Source organism: Ylistrum balloti, unplaced genomic scaffold (assembly GCF_031769215.1).
Source record: "Ylistrum balloti isolate Yb309-2 unplaced genomic scaffold, AGI_CSIRO_Ybal_v1 Utg370390, whole genome shotgun sequence".
In the NCBI taxonomy this organism is placed as follows: domain Eukaryota; kingdom Metazoa; phylum Mollusca; class Bivalvia; order Pectinida; family Pectinidae; genus Ylistrum; species Ylistrum balloti.
The window spans coordinates 6,640-31,408 of record NW_026782270.1 but is presented as its reverse complement, the minus strand read 5'-3'; the positions used below and the strand labels follow the sequence as shown (position 1 = coordinate 31,408).

Below are 24,769 nucleotides of genomic sequence, written 5' to 3'. Positions count from 1 at the left end.
TCGTCAAAATTCTTCAGTTTCTATTACAAATCTGTGGCAACTAATTGCAAGTCAAAGTTTCAATATATGTTTGAAATAAAAATTTGATGGGAAATAAAATCATCAATATTCAAATTAGCCAGTATCAATGTGGGACACCATATTTACTAGTACATTTTATATATAACAAAAATTTATACACAGAAAATTAAATGGACATCTTAAAAAGTTTATTATGAAACTAATCACACCACATCTATATGTTAAATCCTCAGATTACTAAAACATTAAAAGATAAACAAATTTTAACAAAGAACCTCCTTTATAAGTAGGTTTCAAAAGAATGTCATTCAGGTGCAGAAAATTGATTTACCTTTACTTGATATTTAATTTCTTTCCTGAAAATAGCAAAATACATCACCACATCCCTCGAAATCCAGCAAATGCTTGTGGATAAAGTACAATTATTTGGAGAATTATGAAATAAATTTCATTCAAAACGGAATTCTTTCATAGAAATCAATGCGTCACTTAGGGTTACATAATATTAGTATAGAAATGCATTCTTCCAAGATTACAATCTCTTCCCCTTAAAGCATCAATACAGCACACCAGGAATAATCTAGGTATATTGTAAAATTTTAATCTCGCTCCTGTCAAGCATCTCCTCAGCAATATCAAAGTTGTATTTATAAGAATTCTTGTAAATAAGACTGCATATCAGTATCTACTCCAGCCGTTTCCAAATCTATGTCTGTTGGTCCACTACCTACCAAATTCTACTGGTGCGAGCATTTCTGTATTTACAGCATTAACAGGATACTTACAGTACACAAAACTACATGGCTACTCGATTCACCATGGCCTATGTGTTACTGTGGTGAATGTGATGTTTCAATCATTCATCCTCACTGACCTTCCGGCAGCAACCGCTTCAAACCTAGTCATTGCACTTACAATTTCATTCATACTCTACTGTACACAATTCAGCTATTTTAGAGACCACACAAGATTTTCTTACTAATCAATAGATCAAGTTGATCCTTATTAGTGAAATGCCTTTTTAGAAAGTTGAAGCACACAACTTAGAAAGTGTATAACAGGACAAATGTTGCAAATGAATAAGGTACACAAGATTTTAAGCACCAATTCATGCAACAAAAGTTTAATCTGCAAGAATTTATGATAAAAAGCAACGATACAATTGTGTGGTAGCACCTTAACCAAAAAACCAATGCTTTATGGTAGATTTTTCAGTCATTAATAAAATTCAGCAACTACATGATGAATAAAGTATCAAATCAATTAAAATTCTGAGGTACAAAATATGTGATCACCGACAAAACAGTACAGTACTTCATAAATTGACAGTGAAGTTCCAAGGGACAAAAGTTAGAAATGTTTCAGACCACAGATAGTACACAAGGGAAGTTGGAACAACAAATAAGCATAACACTAGACTAATTTGGGCTATTTTTTTTTTAACAAACATAAACAAAACAAAAACAAAACATACCCACTTCTGGATGGTGAAGTTTTTTTCAAACTATCAACTTCTTGTATAAAATCTGAAAATAGATGTATGCAAGCCCCCCCCCCCATCCGATACGTTATATGTACGTGAAATATTAAATATTGTTTGTTGTTTAAACTAGCTTATTGCAACCTGTTTCCTCAGAATAAAGTTTCATTTTTTTTAAATTGTCAGAGAACCTTCTCTTACAAATACCTATTAATACCATGAAATTAAGTTTGAACTAAGATTTTCACTCAAGACAAAAGGTAAACCTTACAACAGCAAATACAGATTCAACCAATGCCATATTTGACATTAAGTTATATAAGTTATGTACAATTCACTTCATAATAATGTGCATTTAAGTTCCTTTTTTCTATATCAAGGTGTTTACCCAAATACCTCTACAACAGTTCAATGAAAATGGATGGTCTTAATCATAGGTCATTTATCCAGACACTCGCTTTGAAGTTCCAAATCTGTACGTCTTTTATCTTCCCTTGAAATCCTCCTTTTCTACAATTTTTCAGAGGAAACAACTGACCCTTTGCAACATGAAGATGCAAATCTGAAACAAGAAAATGTTACTCCTCTCTCCCGACAACATAACATATTTTTGAATCTACATAAAATGATCTATATTCTTTAATCTACATTAAAAAAGGTCTAAACAAAGCTAACTCTTCTTTTACAACCTATGTACATTTTTTACGAGTCTTTACAATTCTTTGTCTTTTTCAGTTTTCAAATTATCAGGTTTAAAATTTACCTTTCACAAAACTACTTACGCAGGATTCCCATATTCAGAGGAAACATGGTTTCTAGAGGTTAATCTGGAAAATAGTGATGCAACCTATTCCTGTCCACTTGCTAAAAAGTTAATTATTTCCAATCCTCTGATAACCAATGAAATTTACTTTTAAGATTAATTCTGACAATCATAATCTAAAACAATAATCAATTTGGAGACTAAAGACACTCCGTTACCAATCAAATGCAAGACAAATGCACAAAATATATATTGCATGATCTTGACAATTACATGAAATGAACAAACAGACCCAACAAGATTTCCACTTCTTTGACAAGTAATTGCCTTTGCAACACGCAGACGATGCAGATCTGAAAAATGCAAGGTGTAATTCCCCTCCCCACAAACTTGATATCTAATGAAAAGTTCTCGTTTTTAACAATTTTCAGTCTATCTACTGGTATCACATGGATCAAAACATCTTCAGTCTAAATATCAATGTTATTTAACAGAGCATCCATTTCTTTAATGAAATTACAAACTTTGTGTTTATTATCTGTCAAGAGTACTCCAATTTCAAATACCTTTTGCAAAATATCCCAGAAACTGGCCTTCAAATTTGACAATGACTTCCACTTCCATAACAATTCATCAACTTTGCAACAGTCATAAATCTGGAAACAAGCAATTAAAACAGCTCCTCCAAACCCCCAGGTAAAATACTATGCAAAATTGTACAACTATTAATTAATATTCTTTCTGCAGGTTATCTACATCAAAACTTTATGTGAATTGGTCGCATTACATAAAATCTTCATTGGATGGATAAAATTGAGAAGTTTACATTACAAGTATAAAAAGAATTCCATACAATTTAATGTATAATTAACCCATGCAAAGCATTTCCAATTTCCATTTCCCCCAAATAACAGCACATCTTTTTTCATAAGTTTCAAAGCACCTTTACAAATTGCATTTAGTTCGAACAGAATACCTTCCACGTTACTTCATGAAACCGAACAGAATACCTTCCATGTAACTTCATGAAACCAAACATTTTTGCTCATATTCAATTAATATTGACTGTTGCTCTAAAGTTCCAACTTCCAAGTACAAGGGAATCCTCTTTCTTTTCAACCTCTTTCTGGCTAAAATGTCTGTAAATAACAATACTCTTGGAACTCTTAGCAGTTCAACTTGGCAACATCAAGTGCAAATCTGAAAAAAAAAAACCAATCATTTTTCCCTAACCAATTCACTATTTTCCCCATGAACTGGTGCCTTGCTTATTATTGAAGACATGTAAGCATGAAAAATGGAGTGAATGTTTACTTCTATTTGGAGTAAATTCAGTATCTCTGAACTCTCAAGAACTAGCCTATTTCCATTTCTGGTCAACGAGCTGAATTGCACAATTTCTTTCAAATAGACCTGGAAATAGTATGCAACATACCCATCCTCCCATATTTCATTATTTGCAAGATTCATGCATGACCCAGTTAAGCTAGAAATAGCTTTCATTCATGAAAAAAGGGTACTAAACAATTACCACAATTTATACATATCAATAAAACAGTTACACAAGTTAATTTGAACTAATTTGCATACCGATCCTGGTCTCTTAAAATCTGATTTGATGAGCCAAGGTTTCAACTTGTCTTCTTACAGGGTTGCAATTCAACCAGACTTTTACTTCATATCAGGACAACTTCTCTTGAAAGATCACCAATCCCACTTACCGAGTCTGGGTTTCAACTTCGGTCTTTTCATCGGGGTTGTTATTCAACGAGAATAACTTGTCTTTACAACAGAACCTCTCTCAGTGTCTGAAAAGTAACGACTTCTCCCCAACCAAATCTAGATACCCTACAGAAATATTTCTATGCACGACAACCAGTCCTCAGCACTAGCTGTAGTTTATTATCAAATTAGAATACAATTTAATTTCACTTCATCCAAATTCCAATTTTACTTGCTTTAGTTTCTATTATTTTAACAAAGTTATCTTTTACCAATGTATTACTTCTGTCCTCTATACAATATTTACTACACATTTTAAATACCTTCGACAATACAAATCTGTTATGTCTGCAGAAAAGACTTCCACTTCGAGAACGTCTCTACAAATCTGCAAGTAAACCAGACATCCCCATCCCGCTGGAAATTTAACACAAATTACAACATTTTGCATGGTCTCCAACAAACCGTACATCGTTTTCAACAAAGATCTTGGTGCACAGTCATTTTGCATCATTCATTTTAAATCTGAAGGGGTAAAAGGAAAATATTACAAATTTAGTACTTTGCTACTAATAAAGATCAATAATACAAAATAGTGTAATAATCTGCATTATTTCGAAACTTTTTGTAAACTGCAGGTCGACATAAAATGGGATGAAAATATGCATACCACAACTTTGCCTTATGCACTTTCCATTTCTGGAGCCAAAATCGGAACTTTCAACTTCCCTTGTAGTTAATCTGAAATGAGCAGATATTCACATTCTTTACTCCTCCCCAAACCCCCAGCAAAATTTAACTATCATTACATCCACCTTAAAGACTGTCCAGAAACTAAATATCTGCTACTCTTGTTTATTATACTGTCAATAATACGATCACTTGCCAAGTTCCAACTGGATGTCTTCCATTCTATTTTCGACAATTAAATGTCAATGAAATACATATCAAGCACCAATATGCCAAATGCTTTTATGCAGTCATGCAATTGGATTATTCCTGTCATGTTTAACATATCTACTTTCATTAATGTAGAATAGGAAAAAGTACAAAAAACCTGCAGGCTTGAGCATCTTGGAAGACAGGATTTCAACTATGCAACATCTAATTCAAATCTGAAATGGGAGAATGATTAACAAACTTCCCACCTATTCCTAAAGGATGCTCAACATTGGTTTTCATCACCTTTTATTTCATAATTTCCAAGAACATAGTTATAGATCATGCTATTTAAGGAGGACATTCAACACCTCTCTGATACATGATTGAAGGACTTTTCGTAAGGTAGTCTTGAAAACTGGCAATCAATCACATCATTAATGATATTTACCAAAGTTGCACACCTTTTTTTATTTTTTATTTTTTACAAAACTACAACTTTCCAGCAGACTCCCGATTTTCATCTTGAAAACCGAGATTTAAAGCTGTAACTACAACATCCATCATTCAACAAGGCATTTCTATTTTCACTACATTTACCAATTTAGTACTAAGGTAGTCGACATCCAATTATTTCTCCTTTTAGTATAGCTTTACATTGGTCTCAAAATTCATGTGCAAAACGATTCATTTTAGTTAAATTTAGAAATTATCTTGAAGAACAAACCACATTAAATACTCTATAAATAACTTCGAGAGTAGAGATGGTCATGGTAAGTCAAAATTCCAGTCTCCCCTTCAACTTTAAGTCTTTCAAAACTGGTTATCAATTTCTGCTTGCTTTATGAATCATTAATTCCGAAATATTAATGCAACTCCCACATCCAGTTTTTTTTTTTTTTTTTACATAAAACAACTATCATTAACATTTAACTGAACATGAAATTGATCTTCCAACAATTGTGATTGAAGAGACTTGCATTAATCAATCTTAAAAGACTTGTTCAGATGTATATGGTGCACATCTTGAAAGTTACAATGATGCATGCAGCTTGCCTTATTCTTACTTCTCGATGCATGAGCACTTTCCATTCATGTTTTGTTTTTTGATGCTAAAATTGCAACTCCCAATTCCTCCTTGCCTTGCTTTTCAATCCTTTTCTGAAATGGCAACAAAACTTCACATCCCAAAGCTTGGGATATTTGCCACACAACAATTTTTGTTCATTGATATTACTTACAAATTAAAACATCTGAAGAAAAGTTTAATACAATGATTAGGTTTTCACAACAATTACTTATTACATTTTTCAGTGTAGAGGATCTTTCAAGTGGAAACCAGACATGCAGCTTGCCTTAATCTTACTTCACAATGCAGACTTGGAATAACTTCGGCCTCTTCCCTTTCAGGCATTGTTTAAATCTTCAATGCATTATCTGTTTAGGTCTTCAAATCATCTATCATATGCTGCTACTTGTCCTTATATTTTAATTCTGAAATGGCAACAAACACCCCCCCCAGCATCCCAAACATTTTTTTGACTTCTGGACTTAGTAACATTCAACTCTTACTTAATCCAAAATAATGCCATTTGCTTTCTGTTATTAACTATTATGAAGTAATGCCGAACATTAGATTTCCTTCAGAAAGGTTGAATTCTAAATCCTGTCAAGATATGCATCAACAATGCCTTTTGAACTTGTGACCAAAGTTCTATAAATCAAAGCTCAATTAAAATACACTTTACATGTTTTTATGAATGGTTATTACTAAGCGACTCAAGGTACACATGAAAGTACTCATCTGATTACTAATTTTTTTCTTCAATATATACCAGTGTTGTCTGGTTCCCTGCAGATTTTGGACTATTGAGCAATCAGGACATTGGCATCAGCACCTTTATGAAGAATGCTATGGAGAGAGAAGAGTACACCAACAACACAAGTACCAATATTTAATTGAGACGAAACGAGAAGTTAATAAAATATAAATTTATTAACTATAAATATAACAAATAATCCCCCATCTTAGCTTTAGTCTTAACTAAACGCTTAAGAAAGGTTATCAATAAATCATACTATCAAAATCACCGTGAACCAATATCTTTCAAAGTGCTGAAAAAGTTATCAAATTCCATTTCTATAGAATCAACTCTGAAAGTACTCGTGCAATTGTTAACATTATGTAACGACTGTTTACACATTAAATTCTGATGTATAGAATTATCATTATCTTCGTTATTTACAGATTTGCGATCCGCTCCCTTCGAGGGCCTCCCAACCTGAACCACTTTAATTCTCGATTTATCAGATTCAAGACGCATCACAGTTGCCTGCAATAAGGCAGTTACGAGATAATTCGGATATTTACTGCTACATGTTGTCTTTTTTCGCTTAGCTATTTTCATCAATTTGGTTAACAACATTGTATCCTTGGTGTGAAACAGATTTCGTTGTTTTGCCAGCGAAGCTATTTTGATAGGCGCCATATTGAAACAAGCGATGAAAGGAATGTCCACCTGAACATACACAATTTCGACAAATTTCAGAGACAAAGAATGATACCAACTATGAAAAACAACCTCATAGAAGGACACACGAGCCTCTAAAACACATTTCCAAGCCAAACCCAAAACATTTCAGCCAGCTATCAAATTGTCCCTTCCTAACGCCACACAGCGGCTTCCTCTGTTCTTCTTCCGTCTGATCTATGACGCAGTTTGTTGTTGGGGATATATATAGGTTAAGTTATATTACTACATCACATACAACGATGAATGTAGTCCGTAGTGAAATATAGATGTAATCATCCAGTAAACTGATATATGAAATGATGGAAGTCACATTAAGTAATTATTGGGTCTTTTATATATACATGTGGTTTATTGATTTCATACAATGTCTAGTAAACATATATTCAGTACAACGAAAACAAGTGGATTGATTTGATGGTAAACAGGTCCAGACGTTTCTGCTACGTCTGTTCTATTTATAGCCAGACCAGTTTCGTCCGGTTTTGGTGCGTCAGCATAATGCTTATTGAGGCACGTACGGGTGAAATGATTTTGATGTTCAGAGGACTAACATTTTTGTGTACACACATATATATACCATTTGCTTCCAATTTTTATCATATTGACTGAACAAGAGGCTCAGAGGGCCTGTATCGCTCACCTGGATCTTTATGACCAACCGTACAATATCTGTGCATACGTTCCACAGTAGATGCTTAAAGCAATATGACAAATTACTCCATATGGGTTCTGTCCCTTAGTAGTCCAAAATAAGTCATTTGTATATAAGCCTTTAATGGCCAAATACGATGGGTTTTTGGTTAATCTGAAGAAGTTGATTAACTATTTTAACAAATCTAACCCCAGTGACCTTAAAGATCATTATGGGTCAAGCTATTTTTCACTCATTATGTGGGCACCATTAAGGGAACCTTTTGGACAAATATTATGGTTCCTAAGCCTTTAGCTTAATCAGAAGTTGTTCGAAGGTTTAACACATTTGACTGTTGTGACCTTGAAGATTGGTCAAGGTCATTCCTTTTAGCAAACTTTGTAGGACACCATAAGAGGAACATGGTAGCCTCATATAATGATTCTAGGCCTTCCGGTATTTTGAAGAAGTCGTTTAAAAGTTTTAACACTTTTGACCTCTGTGACCTTGAATATGGGTCAAGGTCATTATTTTGCAAACTTTGTTGAGCTTCATCAAAGGAACCTTCCAGCCAAATATCATAACTCTACGACTTTTGGTATTTCAGAAGAAATTGTTTATATGAAAAGTTGACAGACGCAGGACATACAGATGACGGACGCCGCGCTATGGCATAAGCTCACTTGGCCGTTTGGGCCAGGTGAGCTAAAAATACATGTAAAAAAAATTTGAGTAAAGAAATATCTCATGGAAGAGACAAAAACAAAATTTTCAAGTGATTTTGTAATTTACAAAGTGATCTCATATTTCAATGCAGTGCCATTTCTTCATTAGGTTATGGTGACCTATAGTCATAGTTTTTTGTCCGTTGCCCAGCGTGCATAAACTTTCCCTTCAAATGACTTCATCTTAATAACCAAAAAGACCCAGGATGCTGATATTTGGCCTGTGCCATGATGGGATGAAGGGTTACCAGGTTTGTTAAAATGGATGACATTGACCAACTTTCAAGGTCAAGATCTTCAAACAATTTCTTCTTAATAACCAAAAGGCCAAGGGTGCTCATATTGGGTCTATGACATGCTGGGATGAAGAGTTACCTATTTTATTCTAGTGATAGACCTTGTCCAGTTTTAAAGGTCACAGGGACCAAATATGCAAAAATCTTCAAACAGCTTCTTCTCATTAACTAAAAGGTCCAGGTTCATGATATTGGTTCATTAAGATAATTGGATGATGAGCTACCACAGTTCTTAAAATGATTGACCTTGACCTACTTTAAAGGAAATTCTCCTTTCAACAAGGTACAGAATCATGGAGTTTGTATAGTAGCATGTTTAAGGAATAGGATTTCAAGCTTGCATACATGTTTTTATAAATCTACAATATTTTCGTTGTAAGCTGTAGAGTAGTTGAGCAATTTCAGCCTATTTGCCTCTTTCAAATGTAGGTCTTTTTAATCAGATGACCATTAAGGCCCATGGACCTCTTGTTTAATAATACAGTCAGTATTTCTCTTATTATTTTGATTGGAACAGCTGTCATTTTCTGAATAGAGTCCATTGGAATTAAAATATTTTGACTTTTATAGGTTTGATGCTTTAAAAGTTATATGTATTGAAAAGATGTGACATTACTAGCTAGCAGGGGTAGTGGAATTAATTTTCATTAATATTCTGTTTCTTTTCAATTCTAGATGTTATCCCTTGGTTGATAAGTTGGATCAAATCCTTATCTAAATTTCAATCCATACAGGTACAAAGCATGACACACCTGTTATTGAATGTCTTTCATAAATACATTATGATTTCACATCATTAACAACTCTCAAAGTCTTGGTTAATGTGAATAAGTCATTTGAAGGGTTAAGAAAGTTTAACCATTGTGACCTTAAATATGGAACCTTCCAGCAAAATATTATATATGCAATAGCAACCTTTCATTGCCAGATTCAAGATGGCTACCTGTAAGCCATTTTTCTTCTCTGATAAGTCACAAAATTTAAAGGAGACAACTAGGGACTACAGGCAACTTACAAATGAAATTTGAGAATGATTTATTCTGCACATACTGACCAAATTGTAACCCTAAACAAGGACAAAGACAAAAGTACTGACCACTCACAATTGAGTATCGAACACCCACATACTGACCAAGATGTGGCCTTAAACAAAGACATAAACAAGTTAGTGTAAAGCTGGTACATGTTAGCCAAAATATACCTCTCGGCTAGGGAGAACCAATAGTGATAGTAAACCAGAGGTCCTGGGTTCAAATCTTCATGAAGGCATTGAAATAAGTAATGACCTCTTACATTTGCACCCATGTAGGGACACAGGATTAATACTTAGCTTTTTACCCACAGACATCACTGTAACCGCTGGAAACACAAGGACGAGTTATCTTCTGGAAGGGGAGTATGTAACCTAGATAAATACTAGCTGCAATATACCACTCGGCAAAAGAGAACTTTTGAACTGAAGTTTCCATACATAACACTCAACAAGTTTCCCTTATCACAACTTAAACATGATTTAACCTTTAACTCACTTTAACATTATAAAACAAAGCATTAAAATAATGAAATTCAAGCTTTTGTTTTGATTTACCTCAAACTCATTTTAATTCCAATATCTCCACATTACCATATATAAGAATACACCAATTATACATGAATTTCAAAAGTAGATGAAATAGTACAATTATATAATTCTAGCTGTTCCTGTGTAAATTTAACCATTCACTAACAATTGATCACTATCAAGTAATACAATCTTTAATTCAGATTTACTTTCACTTTCCTTTTTAAAGGAGGAGTGCCAGTTTGGGCCTTCTGGTGGCCATGACAAATACTTTTTATTTTTTGTCTATTAAAAACTTGAGGTCAGGCAGTAATGACATGACATTAATCTAAGGTCAGCTCAAGGCTGTTCAGTTGTTATAGGGGGGACGAGTGGGGGATCAAATTCATAATTATTGCAATAATTATCAAACTCTTAAATGTCATTTGATGACATATTTCAAAACCTTCATTAGAAAAAATAACCAAAAAATATGCCATTGTTGAAAAGTAGGTCACGGTAATTAAGTGCCCTAATTACTAATTAAGTCACACTTGAGCACCGTTTTTTGTCTTAATGCATCTATAAACAATACGTTTATCACGTGCAGTGTATTTATTTGAAATATTTTTGCATGAATTAGAGCAACGAAGAAGTTACAGTCAGGGTAAGAGAGGCATACCATTTAAATAGACTAGTTACAATTTAAAGTACAAGAGCACCAGTCACTATCTTATACCGGTTAATGAAAATGAATATTGAATTATACTGTATGGAAAATTATTTCAAATAAATTTCACAGTATAATAATTCTTCCATGCATTACTTGTATTCTTGAGCTTTAACGTAAGATGGTTTGACACTAGAGCTTTAACAATAAATAGTATGACATCATGACATCTCCCTGATGTATACCTTGTTAATGGTCTTGTTTCAAACACTAGCAAACTTCAGTAATCTACAATGCAGTGTATGTAACACATGGTATATTCAGATATATAAGTATACTTTGTTCTGTGCAGTTCGTACATGCATAGACTTATGCACATATCTTGTGTATCATTAAACCGTTAAATATAATTTCATTCATACAAGTGTGACATATATATAATAGTATTATAGTATTTTGTTTAGTTTTTATTAACTTTTTGTTATTTTTGTAAAATGCCAGTAAACAAGCAGTGTGCTTGCTGCAAAGCAGATTGTAAAGTCAGAATATATTGTCTGAATCAGGCAGATGTTCTGTCTTTCTTGAAAGATAATATCAATAAAAACTTATGTTTAGGTGACCCTGTATGTAAGAAATGCAGAGGGAGATTCTACAAACACCATGAACCAGTAGAGCATTCTAACAGTGGTTTAGACCATCAGAATGAGACACTTGACTCTAAAAAATTCCTGCACCAAAGAGCACTTAGCTGAAGATGGTCAGTATGAAATTATGCTATGCAGGGAGAAACCTGTCTTGATCAAAGTTCAGATTTGTTCACGACATGTTGCTTCGAAGGTGTGCAATCTTTGGATTGAATATTCTAATGGACTGACCCCAATATCAGGCTGGTATTGTCAATGTAAGGTTGGCGCCAGAGTAGTCGGCTGCTGTGCCCACATTGCATCTGTCCTATGGTATATTTCTTATGACCGACACCAGTCTGGTACTGCACAAACAACTGCCTCCTCAAGTTTCCTTAGTTGTGTTGATATTGCAATGACGGTGGAGAACTGGTCAGATTGTGACAGGGACAGTGACTCGTAAATGAATATCCCAACACCACCATTCCCCTTACTAAAGCAGTAAACAAAATTACAATCCCGTAAGTAATAGACAAAGGTAATTCATTTATGATCCTGTGAAACCCGGTGCTAAATTAATTTTTTTTCCATTTTAATATCATCCATATTTGCAAAAATATTTCAAATAAATACAATGCATGTGATAAATATATTGTTTATAGATGCATTATGACAAAAAATGGTGCTCAAGTGTGACTTAATTAGTAATTAGGGCACTTAATTACTGTGACCTACTTTTCAACAATGGCATATTTTTTGGTAATTTTTTCTGAAGGTTTTGAAATATATCATCAAATGACATTTAAGAGAAAAAAAAAACTAAAAAAAATTATTTTAGTTTGATAATTATTGCAATAATTATGAATTTGATCCCCCACTCGTCCCCCCTATAACAACTGAACAGCCTTGAGCTGACCTTAGATTAATGTCATGTCATTACTGCCTGACCTCAAGTTTTTAATAGCCAAAAAATAAAAAGTATTCGTCATGGCCACCAGAAGGCCCAAACTGGCACTCCTCCTTTCACAACTCCACCTATTCCACCTCTATTACTTCAATCTCATAAAAAATCTAGAGTCTCATCTCTTCATTTTCAGATATCATAAATATCAGAATACACATCAAATAACTAGTACATGTACCAAATATTCTAAAAGAATTGATAACTTACCAACTGCTACATGCCAAGAAATGTTCCATTTACTGTTCAAGTACCAGATAATGGGAAATTTATGTATTTGTAAAGTTTAATTTCTTTAATAACCATACATGGAATTTCTTCATGAAAATGAAGTTCCATACTCCTAGTTATGAACAATTTGAAAAAAGATACTCATAAGGAAAAGTTTCCTTAGCATTTGTCATGTATCATCTGAAAATCCATCATCATACAGACAAATGTTTATGTACTCTGACATACACACTACTGAACAACACACTTTAATTTACAATCACCTATGAACACAGCAACATCTCATATAAAAAATTTACATATGATTCTTGATTTAGAAAATACATTTCCTAACTTGATATCAAGAAATGTTAGTATGTATGTGAAACCAAACTCATATTGTTGACATCAGTTTCAAATGGGCCAATTGTTAAAACTGTCTGTTTAAATGGTAATTTACCTATATTTGTCATGGTAAAATAACTCAAAACGCTTGTAATTTTGGGACCAGAAAATAGACTACAATCACTTATTTTATAGTGTCTGTTTTGTAGATGAAACCCAAGTAATCCCACAGCGTTCAACTGAACTCAGACAATAGATCCTTTTTCATTCTCATCCATTCATGAACTATTTTTGAGCAGCAAATAATAAAACAATTATTAAACTTCAAAATCACAGATAATTGATTGTAAAGACAATAGAAAGTTTACACCATTTATAATGGAAGAGGAAGACAACATAAAAGAAAAATAGAAATTCAAAGGATCTTATTAATTACTTCATACAAAATTACAAAAGCAGTGTTCTTTCTCTGTACCTTCTCATCCTGACCATTCAATACTGCAGAGTATAGTAACAAACTCATAATCTTTCCACGAAGTTGTTGTTATATGTTTCAGAAACAGTATATATACATAGCCTTACAATACACACAGACTCCATACAAATACAACCTGTATATCACATTGGTCAAATAATATCTGGTCGTGGCTTAAGGCTTCAAAAAATCAAGGGTGATGGAATATTTTAAAGAGTTTTCAGGTTTAAAAAGACCTTATAGTCAATTCTACTGTACAGTTATCATCTCCTTATGATAAAACTGAAAATCATTTTGCCTCCCGGTACATTAGATCAAACAAGAGTACTGCAAAGTGGAACAAAATACGCCTGTGAATATCCAAAACAAAGAAGATAATTCAAGAATTAGTCCTCCACCTGGTCAAAGGCAAGGTCATAGTGACCTACTTTTGGTACATGACACACTGTCTCACCATGCTACACCCACGTTTCAGTATCAAATGGTGTAGGACAAGGCTTTTCTTTAATAGAGGTCAAAGTCAAGGTCACAGTGACCTACCTTTCGCATGGGACACGCTGTCTCACCATGGTGCATTCACATGCCAAGTTAAGTTCCAGTATGAAATTGTATGGGAGTTAGTACAGACAAGATTGCGGGGCAAATGGAAGGACAGACAGAATCAACACAAAACTAGAGACTCTCTTCTGGTTCCTGGTTGGGGACTAATTAGAGGCCCATTTAAATGAGTCTCATTGTAAGTGACTAGCAAAATGTTGGTTAAAATTTGGAGAACTATGAATGGATCTTGGTGTCCACCACCAAAATAAAAAAAATAGGAGGAATTTATGAAACGATCCTAAGACGTTTTTATTTTACAGAGCCTTTGGCGAGGTAAAATGAAAAATTTGACGCGAGTTTCATAAATCTCACATCAAATGGAAACGAATATAAGATCCTTTTCATCACATGATTAAACATTCACTCAAATTTATCGTAAAAATATTGAATGATTGAATACTTTTGGAACGGTTCTGTATATATCATCTTATTAACCTCCATTCAGAAAAATAAAATCATGTCATAGAGATTAAACCTACAAAAGTTCATAAACATCGGAAAGAGGAAATATTCAGACAAGATTTTTATATTTCATATCATGGTGATTAAGCATACAAACTTTCATAAAGATTGGCTGAAAAATGTAGGAGGAGATCTCCGGACAAATTAAAGTCTACGATGGACGCCGGATAGACGGACAGCGCCATACCATAATACGTCTGTCTTTCGACGGGTGTATAAAAACTGAATTTGAAACTTACAATTTAAGCAGGTCATGTTATTGTCAATATCAGTTTGACGTGATGAAATCGGGTGAGTTTGCTACACTGCATCAAATAGTTAAAGAATCTCTTAATTAACATTTAAAATAAACTATTGATTCATGAGACAGTTTATTCTCTTTGTTTATCAAACACATAGAACTCTGTGATTAATTTTCCAGATACTGATAACAAGTCGCCCAGAGGGCCTGTATCGCTCACCAGGATCTTTATGACCAACATTACTATATCTGTGCATATGTTCCACGTTTAACACATTTGACCCATGTGACCATGACTATGGGTCAAGGTCATTTCTTTTACTTTCTTGGACTTCATAAAAGGAACATACTAGCCAAATATAATGATTCTAGGCTTTTTGATATTTCAGAAGAAATTGTTTAAACATTTTAACACATTTGACCTCTGTGACCTTGAATATGGGTCAAGGTTATTTTTTTCTCCGCAAATTTTGTTGGGCTTCATCAATGCAACTATTCAGCCAAATATAGTGATTCTAGGCCTTCCAGTATTTTGGAAGAAGTTGTTGAAATGTTTTAAACACATTTGACCTCAGTGACCTTGAATGTAGGTCAAGGTCATTTCTTTTTGCCAACTTTGTTGGGCTTCATCAAAGGAACCTTCCAATCAAATATGATAACTCTACGCCTTTCAGTATTTCAGAAGAAGTTGTTTAAATGAAAAGTTGACGGATGAGACGGATGACGGACGGACAGACGGACGGCGGAAGCCGTGCTATGGCATAAGCTCACTTGACCATTTGGGCCAGGTGAGCTAATAAACCCAATGAGGGTCTATACAGTACACTCTGTAAAATCTTCCAGACATAATATATTCCAGAGACAGTCTGTGTACTCTGTACATAAAAGAAACCATTTTAATAGATTACATAATAATGGTAAATCTATTCCTTGAACAGACTATTTTCACTGTAATTCAGATATGATATATTCCAGAGACAGTCTATGTACTCGGTGCATTAAAGGGATTTTTAATAGACAACACAAATGGATTAATGGTAAATCTATTCCTAAGACAGTCATACACTGTACCTTGAAGTTAAATACAGGTGTTTAGAATCGTAACATAATCAAACACCAACACTGTACCTTGAAGTTAGGAACATGAAGAGCACATAATGAATAAATTGCCAAAGAAAGAGGAAAGGGGAGGGCATTCAAAGGAAAAAAGACTTAAACTCAGTGAGCTCATGTAGTAGTAAAGTTATCATGTATATAACAAAGGGTTTTAACAAACACACCATATAAAACAGAGAGTCTCGACAAACACAAAATATATAACAGAAAGTCTCGACAAACACAACATATTTAACAGAGGGTCTCGACAAACACAACATATATAACAGAGAGTCTCGACAAACACAACATATTTAACAGAGGGTCTCGACAAACACAAAATATATAACAGAAAGTCTCGACAAACACAACATATTTAACAGAGGATCTCGACGAACACAACATATATAACAAAGAGTTTCGACAAACACAACATATATAACAGAGGGTCTCGACAAACACAACATATATAACAGAGAATCTCGACAAACACAACATATTTAACAGAGGGTCTCGACAAACACAAAATATATAACAGAGAGTCTCGACAAACACAACATATATAACAGAGGGTCTCGACAAACACAAAATATATAGCAGACAGTCTCGACAAACACAACATATATAACAGAGGGTCTCGATAAACACAACATATATAACAGAGGGTCTCGACAAACACAACATATATAACAGAGAGTCTCGACAAACACAACATATATAACAGAGGATCTCGACAAACACAACATATATAACAGAGGATCTCGACAAACACAACATATATCACAGAGGGTCTCGACAAACACAACATATTTAACAGAAGATCTCGACGAACACAACATATATAACAAAGGGTTTTAACAAACACACCATATAAAACAGAGAGTCTCGACAAACACAACATATATAACCGAGGGTCTCGACAAACACAACATATATAACAGAAAGTCTCGACAAACACAACATATATAACAGAAAGTCTCGACAAACACAACATATTTAACAGAGGGTCTCGACAAACACAACATATATAACAGAGAGTCTCGACAAACACAACATATTTAACAGAGGGTCTCGACAAACACAAAATATATAACAGAAAGTCTCGACAAACACAACATATTTAACAGAGGATCTCGACGAACACAACATATATAACAAAGAGTTTCGACAAACACAACATATATAACAGAGGGTCTCGACAAACACAATGAACTAATATGTTACCCCTATATGAACTGATATGTTACCCATTATGAACTAATATGTTACCCAACATATATAACAAAGAACTAATATGTTACCCATTATGAACTAATATGTTACCCCTTATGAACTAATATGTTACCCCTTATGAACTAATATATTACCCCTTATGAACTAATATGTAACCCCTTATGAACTAATATGTTATCCCTTATGAACAAATATGTTACCCATTATGAACTAATATGTTTATGAACCCCCTTATGAACTAATATATTACCCCTTATGAACTAATATATTACCCCTTATGAACTAATATGTTATAATGAACTAATATGTTACCCCTTATGAACTCATATATTACCCATTATGAACTAATATGTAACCCCTTATGAACTAATATGTTAAACCTTATGAACTAATATATTACCCCTTATGAACTAATATATAACCCCTTATGAACTAATATGTTACCCCTTATGAACTAATATGTTACCCATTATGAACTAATATGTTACCCATTATGAACTAATATGTTACCCCTTGTGAACTCATATGTTACCCATTATGAACTAATATATTACCCATTATGAACTAATATGTTACCCCTTATGAACTAATATGTAACCCATTATGAACTAATATGTTACCCCTTATGAACCCTTATGAACTAATATATTACCCCTTATGTTACTAATATGTTTACCCCTTATGAACCCCCTTATGAACTAATATGTTACCCTTATGAACTAATATGTTACCCCTTATGAACTAATATATTACCCCTTATGAACTAATATATTATCCCTTATCAAATATTACCCATATGAACTAATATGTTACCCTTATGGTCCCCACACAATATATTAACATGAACAAATATATTACCCCTTATGAACTAATATGTTACCCCTTATGAACTAATATGTTATCCCTTATGAACTAATATGTTACCCATTATGAACTAATATGTTACCCATTATGAACTAATATGTTACCCATTATGAACTAATATGTTACCCATTATGAACTAATATATTACCCATTATGAACTAATATGTTACCCCTTATGAACTAATATATTATCCCTTATGAACTAATATATTATCCCTTATGAACTAATATGTTACCCCTTATGAACTAATATATTACCCCTTATGAACTAATATGTAATATATTACCCCTTATGAACCCCTTATGAACTAATATGTTATTATGAACTAATATATTACCCCTTATGAACTAATATGTTACCCCTTATGAACTATATGTTACCCCTTATGAACTGATATATGTTACCCATTATGAACTAATATGTTACCCCTTATGAACTAATATGTTACCCATTATGAACTAATATGTTACCCATTATGAACTAATATATTACCCCTTATGAACTAATATGTAACCCCTTATGAACTAATATGTTATCCCTTATGAACTAATATGTTACCCATTATGAACTAATATGTTACCCCTTATGAACTAATATGTAACCCCTTATGACCCTTATGAACTAATATATTATCCCTTATGAACTAATATGTTACCCCTTATGAACTAATATATTACCCCATATGAACTAATATGTAACCCCTTATGAACTAATATGTTATCCCTTATGAACTAATATGTTACCCATTATGAACTAATATATTACCCCTTATGAACTAATATATTATCCCTTATGAACTAATATATTACCCCTTATGAACTAATATGTTACCCATTATGAACTAATATGTTACCCCTTATGAACTAATATGTTACCCATTATGAACTAATATGTTACCCCTTATGAACTAATATGTTAACCCTTATGAACTAATATGTTATCCCTTATGAACTAATATGTTACCCATTATGAACTAATATGTTATCCATTATGAACTAATATCTTACCCCTTATAAACTTATATATTACCCCTTATGAACTAATATGTTAACCCTTATGAACTATATATACCCCTTATGAACTAATATGTTATAATATATTACCCCTTATGAACTAATATATTACCCCTTATGAATTAATATTACCCCTTATGAACTAATATATAACCCATTATGAACTAATATATTACCCCTTATGAACTAATATATTACCCCTTATGAACTATATGATAATATGTTACCCCTTATGAACTAATATGTTACCCCTTATGAACTAATATATTACCCCTTATGAACTAATATAATATGTTACCCCTTATGAACTAATATGTTACCCCTTATGAACTAATATGTTACCCCTTATGAACCCCATTATGAACTAATATGTTACCCCTTATGAACTAATATGTTACCCTTATTATGAACTAATATGTTACCCCTTATGAACTAATATGTTACCCCTTATGAACTAATATGTAACCCTTATGAACTAATATGTTATCCCTTATGAACTAATATGTTACCCCTTATGAACTAATATGTTACCCCTTATGAACTAATATATTACCCCTTATGAACTAATATATTAATGAACTAATATGTTACCCCTTATGAACTAATATGTTAACCCTTATGAACTAATATGTTATCCCTTATGAACTAATATGTTACCCATTATGAACTAATATGTTATCCATTATGAACTAATATCTTACCCCTTATAAACTTATATATAACCCCATCTGAACTAATATGTTAACCCTTATGAACTTATATATAACCCCTTATGAACTAATATGTAACCCCTTTGGAACTAATATATTACCCCTTATGAACTAATATATTATCCCTTATGAATTAATATATTACCCCTTATGAACTAATATATAACCCATTATGAACTAATATATTGCCCCTATGAACTAATATGTTACCCCTTATGAACTGATATGATACCCATTATGAACTAATATGTTACCCCTTATAAACTCATATGTTACCCATTATGAACTAATATATTACCCATTATGAACTAATATGTTACCCCTTATGAACTAATATGTTACCCCTTATGAACTGATATGATACCCATTATGAACTAATATGTTACCCCTTATGAACTAATATGTTACCCATTATGAACTAATATGTTACCCATTATGAAGTAATATGTTATCCCTTATGAACTAATATGTTACCCCTGATGAACTAATATATTACCCCTTATGAACTAATATGTTACCCATTATGAACTAATATGTAACCCCTTATGAACTAATATGTTAAACCTTATGAACTAATATATTACCCCTTATGAACTAATATATTATCCCTTATGAACTAATATATTATCCCTTATGAACTAATATGTTACCCCTGATGAACTAATATATTACCCCTTATGAACTATATGTTACCCCTAATATGTTACCCATTATGAACTAATATGTTACCCCTTATGAACTAATATGTAACCCATTATGAACTAATATGTTACCCCTTATGAACTAAAATGTTACCCCTTATGAACTAATATGTTAACCCTTATGAACTAATATGTTATCCCTTATGAACTAATATGTTACCCATTATGAACTAATATGTTACCCCTTATGAACTTATATCTTACCCCTTATAAACTTATATATAACCCCTTCTGAACTAATATGTTACCCCTTATGAACTTATAGACAGACTTTCTTTATTTCCTCTTTTCAGAGATTTACATAATCTTGTCTTTTTTTACATCAAATAAATGAAATCACAACATTAAAGTAGAGTCTTCATTTCTGTTAACAGTAAAGGTATCAGGTTAGCCATTGTAACCATCATTGCATCCCACTTGTCTCGCTCCAATTGTATAGCGTGTGTACCACCGAGTAAAAATTGACATTGTCTTTTATCCGATAGGTGATCAAATTTGACGTAATCAAAAACATCTAGGAAATTGACAAGAAATTCTAGGATTTTTCATGACTGTTGAACAATGACGGACATTGAATAAGGAAATGAATAGTGATATCGTTTGTTTCTTTTTTACATAGCCTACACACCACTGTATTCCTTTCATACCGATACGACAGCTTTATTAGTTCTCCTAGCGCCCATGTGCAATCTGGAAGTTCAAGACTTAATATCCAGAGTGGATTAGGGCCTGGATTGGAGTGAATCGCACCATATGTTTCTGATAGAACTGAATAGTTCATTGCTTCCCGCCACTTTTTGAAATAAAATTCCTCCACTATCCTACAAGAATAAGTTTTCCACGATACGCGTGTTGGACAGAAACCCTCAAACAAGAAGTCAAACAGAATTTTTGATATATCGAATTTAGCCGCAGTAGCAAATATGTCGTGAATAAAACTTTCGGCTTTAAGAGTCATGCCACCAAAAGCAAATGCACACAGTCGAATTAAAAACAGAATTTTCCAGACATATTTGTTGCTCGCAGAGCAAGCTTGTTCCAAAATAATAATTTTCTCATGTCGACTTCACCGGATATGTCTAACAGACCAATGGCGCGTGTTGTCACTAGCTTTGGAGATGTCTTCTCAAATCCTTGACATCTCCTTGCTATATATCTTTGTACAATTTCGAGCTCTCGCACGGATTTTTGTGTAGGATTGGCCCACAATTCGCAACCGTAGAGAATGCGTGACTGTACTATAGCCTTTATTAGTGTGACGCTTGTAAGCGGGTTCATTCCTCCGCTGTGGATACCTACACTTATCAGTGAATTCAACGACTTTCTCCCTTTTTTGCACGACGTTTTTATGTTTTCGTCGCACCGAAGGTTTGAAGTAAGAGTGATTCCTGCATACTCTTTCACAGTGACCCAGGCTATAGCATGCTCACCAAGTTTGCACTCTGTTCTCGGAATGTGTTTTGACGTTCCATTGTGAAACTGCATCAATGAGCTCTTTACTGGATTGTAGTTCAGACGCCATTTTCTTGAAAATTCATAAACCATATCAAGGAGGCATTTGAGGTTACCAACTGAACAGTCCATAAGCAGGGTATCTTCGGCTAGAAATATTGCTGGTATGTGCAGACTATGAATATTCAGGCCATAGCTAGATGAGTCAAGCTCGGAAATAAGGTCATTAATCATAACCAGAAAAAGCCATGCCGACAAAGTTCGACCTTGACCGACGCCCTGTTCGACTGGATAGGGGGTTCCCTTTTTTCCCCTTGTATAGCACACATGACGTCACTCCCTCAAAAGAATTTGCAAGAATACGCCATATTTTACCGTTAAAGCCAAGATTGTAGAGCTTAAACAGTAGACCATTAATCCAAACACTATTAAAAGCTTTTGCATTATCTAAGAATGCCGCGTAGACCTTCGTATTGAGCTCAAGGTGGTGGCAAATGGCTTCCCTAACAGTAAAGGCAGCAGTAATACTTCCACATTTTGATCTGAAACCTTGCTGAAGACAATGTGGGAAGTTAATTTTTGTGCACACTTTTGATATCCTCTGGTATAACACTTTTTCAAATATTCTTTGAAGCACAGGTGTTAGCGTTATGTCACGGTAGTTATTGACATCCAATCTGTCCTTTTTTCCACCCTTGAATAATGATATGATGATTCCATGTTTAAAGCATGGTGGATAATCTTCAATTTCCAATATGACATTAAACATCTGAGTTATCAATTTGAGGAGTTGCGCACCGCCGAATCGAATATGTTCCAACACAATGTAGTTGTGGCCCCCCGCTTTACCGTCCTTCATGTCTTTTAAAGCATTCAAAACTTCCTGTTCGGTAATGCGGCCTTGACATACACTATTCGCATTTAGATAACTAATAGCACCAAGCTCGTGTACAGCGGAATCTATCTGATGCCTATGCACAGGGTCAAAGTGTTGTTTTTCTGTGACACTAGCAAGTTCACTGTAGTGATTGGTCCATGCTTTACGGTTGACATCTGCGTCGCGCGATATCTTACCATTGACCCGTAGTTCTGATGTTTCATAACCTTTGACCTGTCGTGAACGGGCAACTTTATAAAAAGTTCCAACATCAACTTCAGCTGTTTCCGCCAGTTCCATTAACTGCTTGCGTTCATATTCACTTCGAGCAATTTCAAGTTCTTTTACAAACATGCGTTTACATAATTTGTATTCTCTAAACGCGTTAAGAGTCCGTTCCACGTGGTCTGCCTTCAGCTATCCATAATAAACGTTTTTCACGCATTGAAGCATGTAATGCCTTTACTTGGTTATATTTCCAATACGGCTTAAGAAACGAACAATATTTTTTCATAGGAAGAGTTTTCTTCGCAGCCTCGTGCATACAACTGATTATGTTTTTAAATTTGTTCTCTAGAGAATGCACATCACACGCAACTGCCCGAAGACTATCATTTTCACAAAGTTTCCTACTAACATTTTGCGCGTATTCTAACTTTTGCTTGGCCGTGCATTTTTTCCAGTTGACAGAATTTACACTACACACGTGCTTGCTTAAACAAACAGGAAGTTCGTAACGTAGACGTATAGGAAGATGATCCGAAACATTTAAGTAATAATCGTTGAGCATAGTGCAATCACATACACAATCAATTTTGCTACATGATCGATGAGTGAACCTAGCCCGGCTTTGGAAACATAACTTACTGACATGCCCTTTGTCCATACTTGAGAGTTAACGGAGATCAGATGGCGCTCATTGATGAATGTTTGTAATATTTTACCTCTCTCGTTTGATTTTTGGTGATTTTTTATTCCAAAAGATTTGTTTATCTGCGCATTAAAATCACCCATTAGAATCACATGCCCTTGTTGGGAGAACCGATCATAGAGGTCCGATACACACCTGAGAGTGTCTACATATACCTTTTTAGAAACATTCGTAGAAGGCATAAGAGCCCCTATTATAAACATGTGTGAATTGCCACGATGTTGAACTGAACAGCATACAACCCTGTCATTCCCTTCATTTAGAATAGGTGAAACAGCCATATCTTTTCGCCACATAAATGCAATTCCAGCGAATCCACGATTACACTTTCTGTTTTCAGGCTCTAACGCTATTCGTGCATCACAAACTCCATATGCTTTGAAATTGTTATCAATGGTATTCAAGAAATTCATCTGCTCTGGAAGAAGCCAGTGTTCCGTTATCAACGCAATGTCCGTGTCATTTAACAGCTTAGATAGCATGGGAGTTCCATACATAATACCCCGCATGTTCCAGTTAAGCAATGAAATCATGATACATAGTATAAATGCTAGGTATCTATTTAGCATTGTGAATGTCATGTGGATTGGTTATTAGAACACAGTTTACCAGCGAAGCGATCACGATGTTCCCATTCGCGCACGAGCACATTTTCTGGCCAAAAATGAGGACTAATCGCCTGCTCGAAATCTTGCTCTCGAACGTTAAGCCGGG

At 34.0% G+C, this 24,769-nt stretch overlaps 1 protein-coding gene across 1 annotated transcript; it reads right to left on the bottom strand.

Moving 5' to 3' along the window:
- Positions 1 to 22,473: 22,473 nt before the first annotated feature.
- On the bottom strand, positions 22,474 to 24,564 carry LOC132554291 (uncharacterized). Its single transcript, XM_060218595.1, has 2 exons — positions 23,992 to 24,564; positions 22,474 to 23,541 (listed from the first exon to the last, which is right to left on the bottom strand). The coding sequence occupies exons 1-2, from the start codon at positions 24,562 to 24,564 to the stop codon at positions 22,474 to 22,476; spliced, it is 1,641 nt and encodes a 546-aa protein (XP_060074578.1).
- Between the last annotated feature and the right edge of the window lie 205 nt (positions 24,565 to 24,769).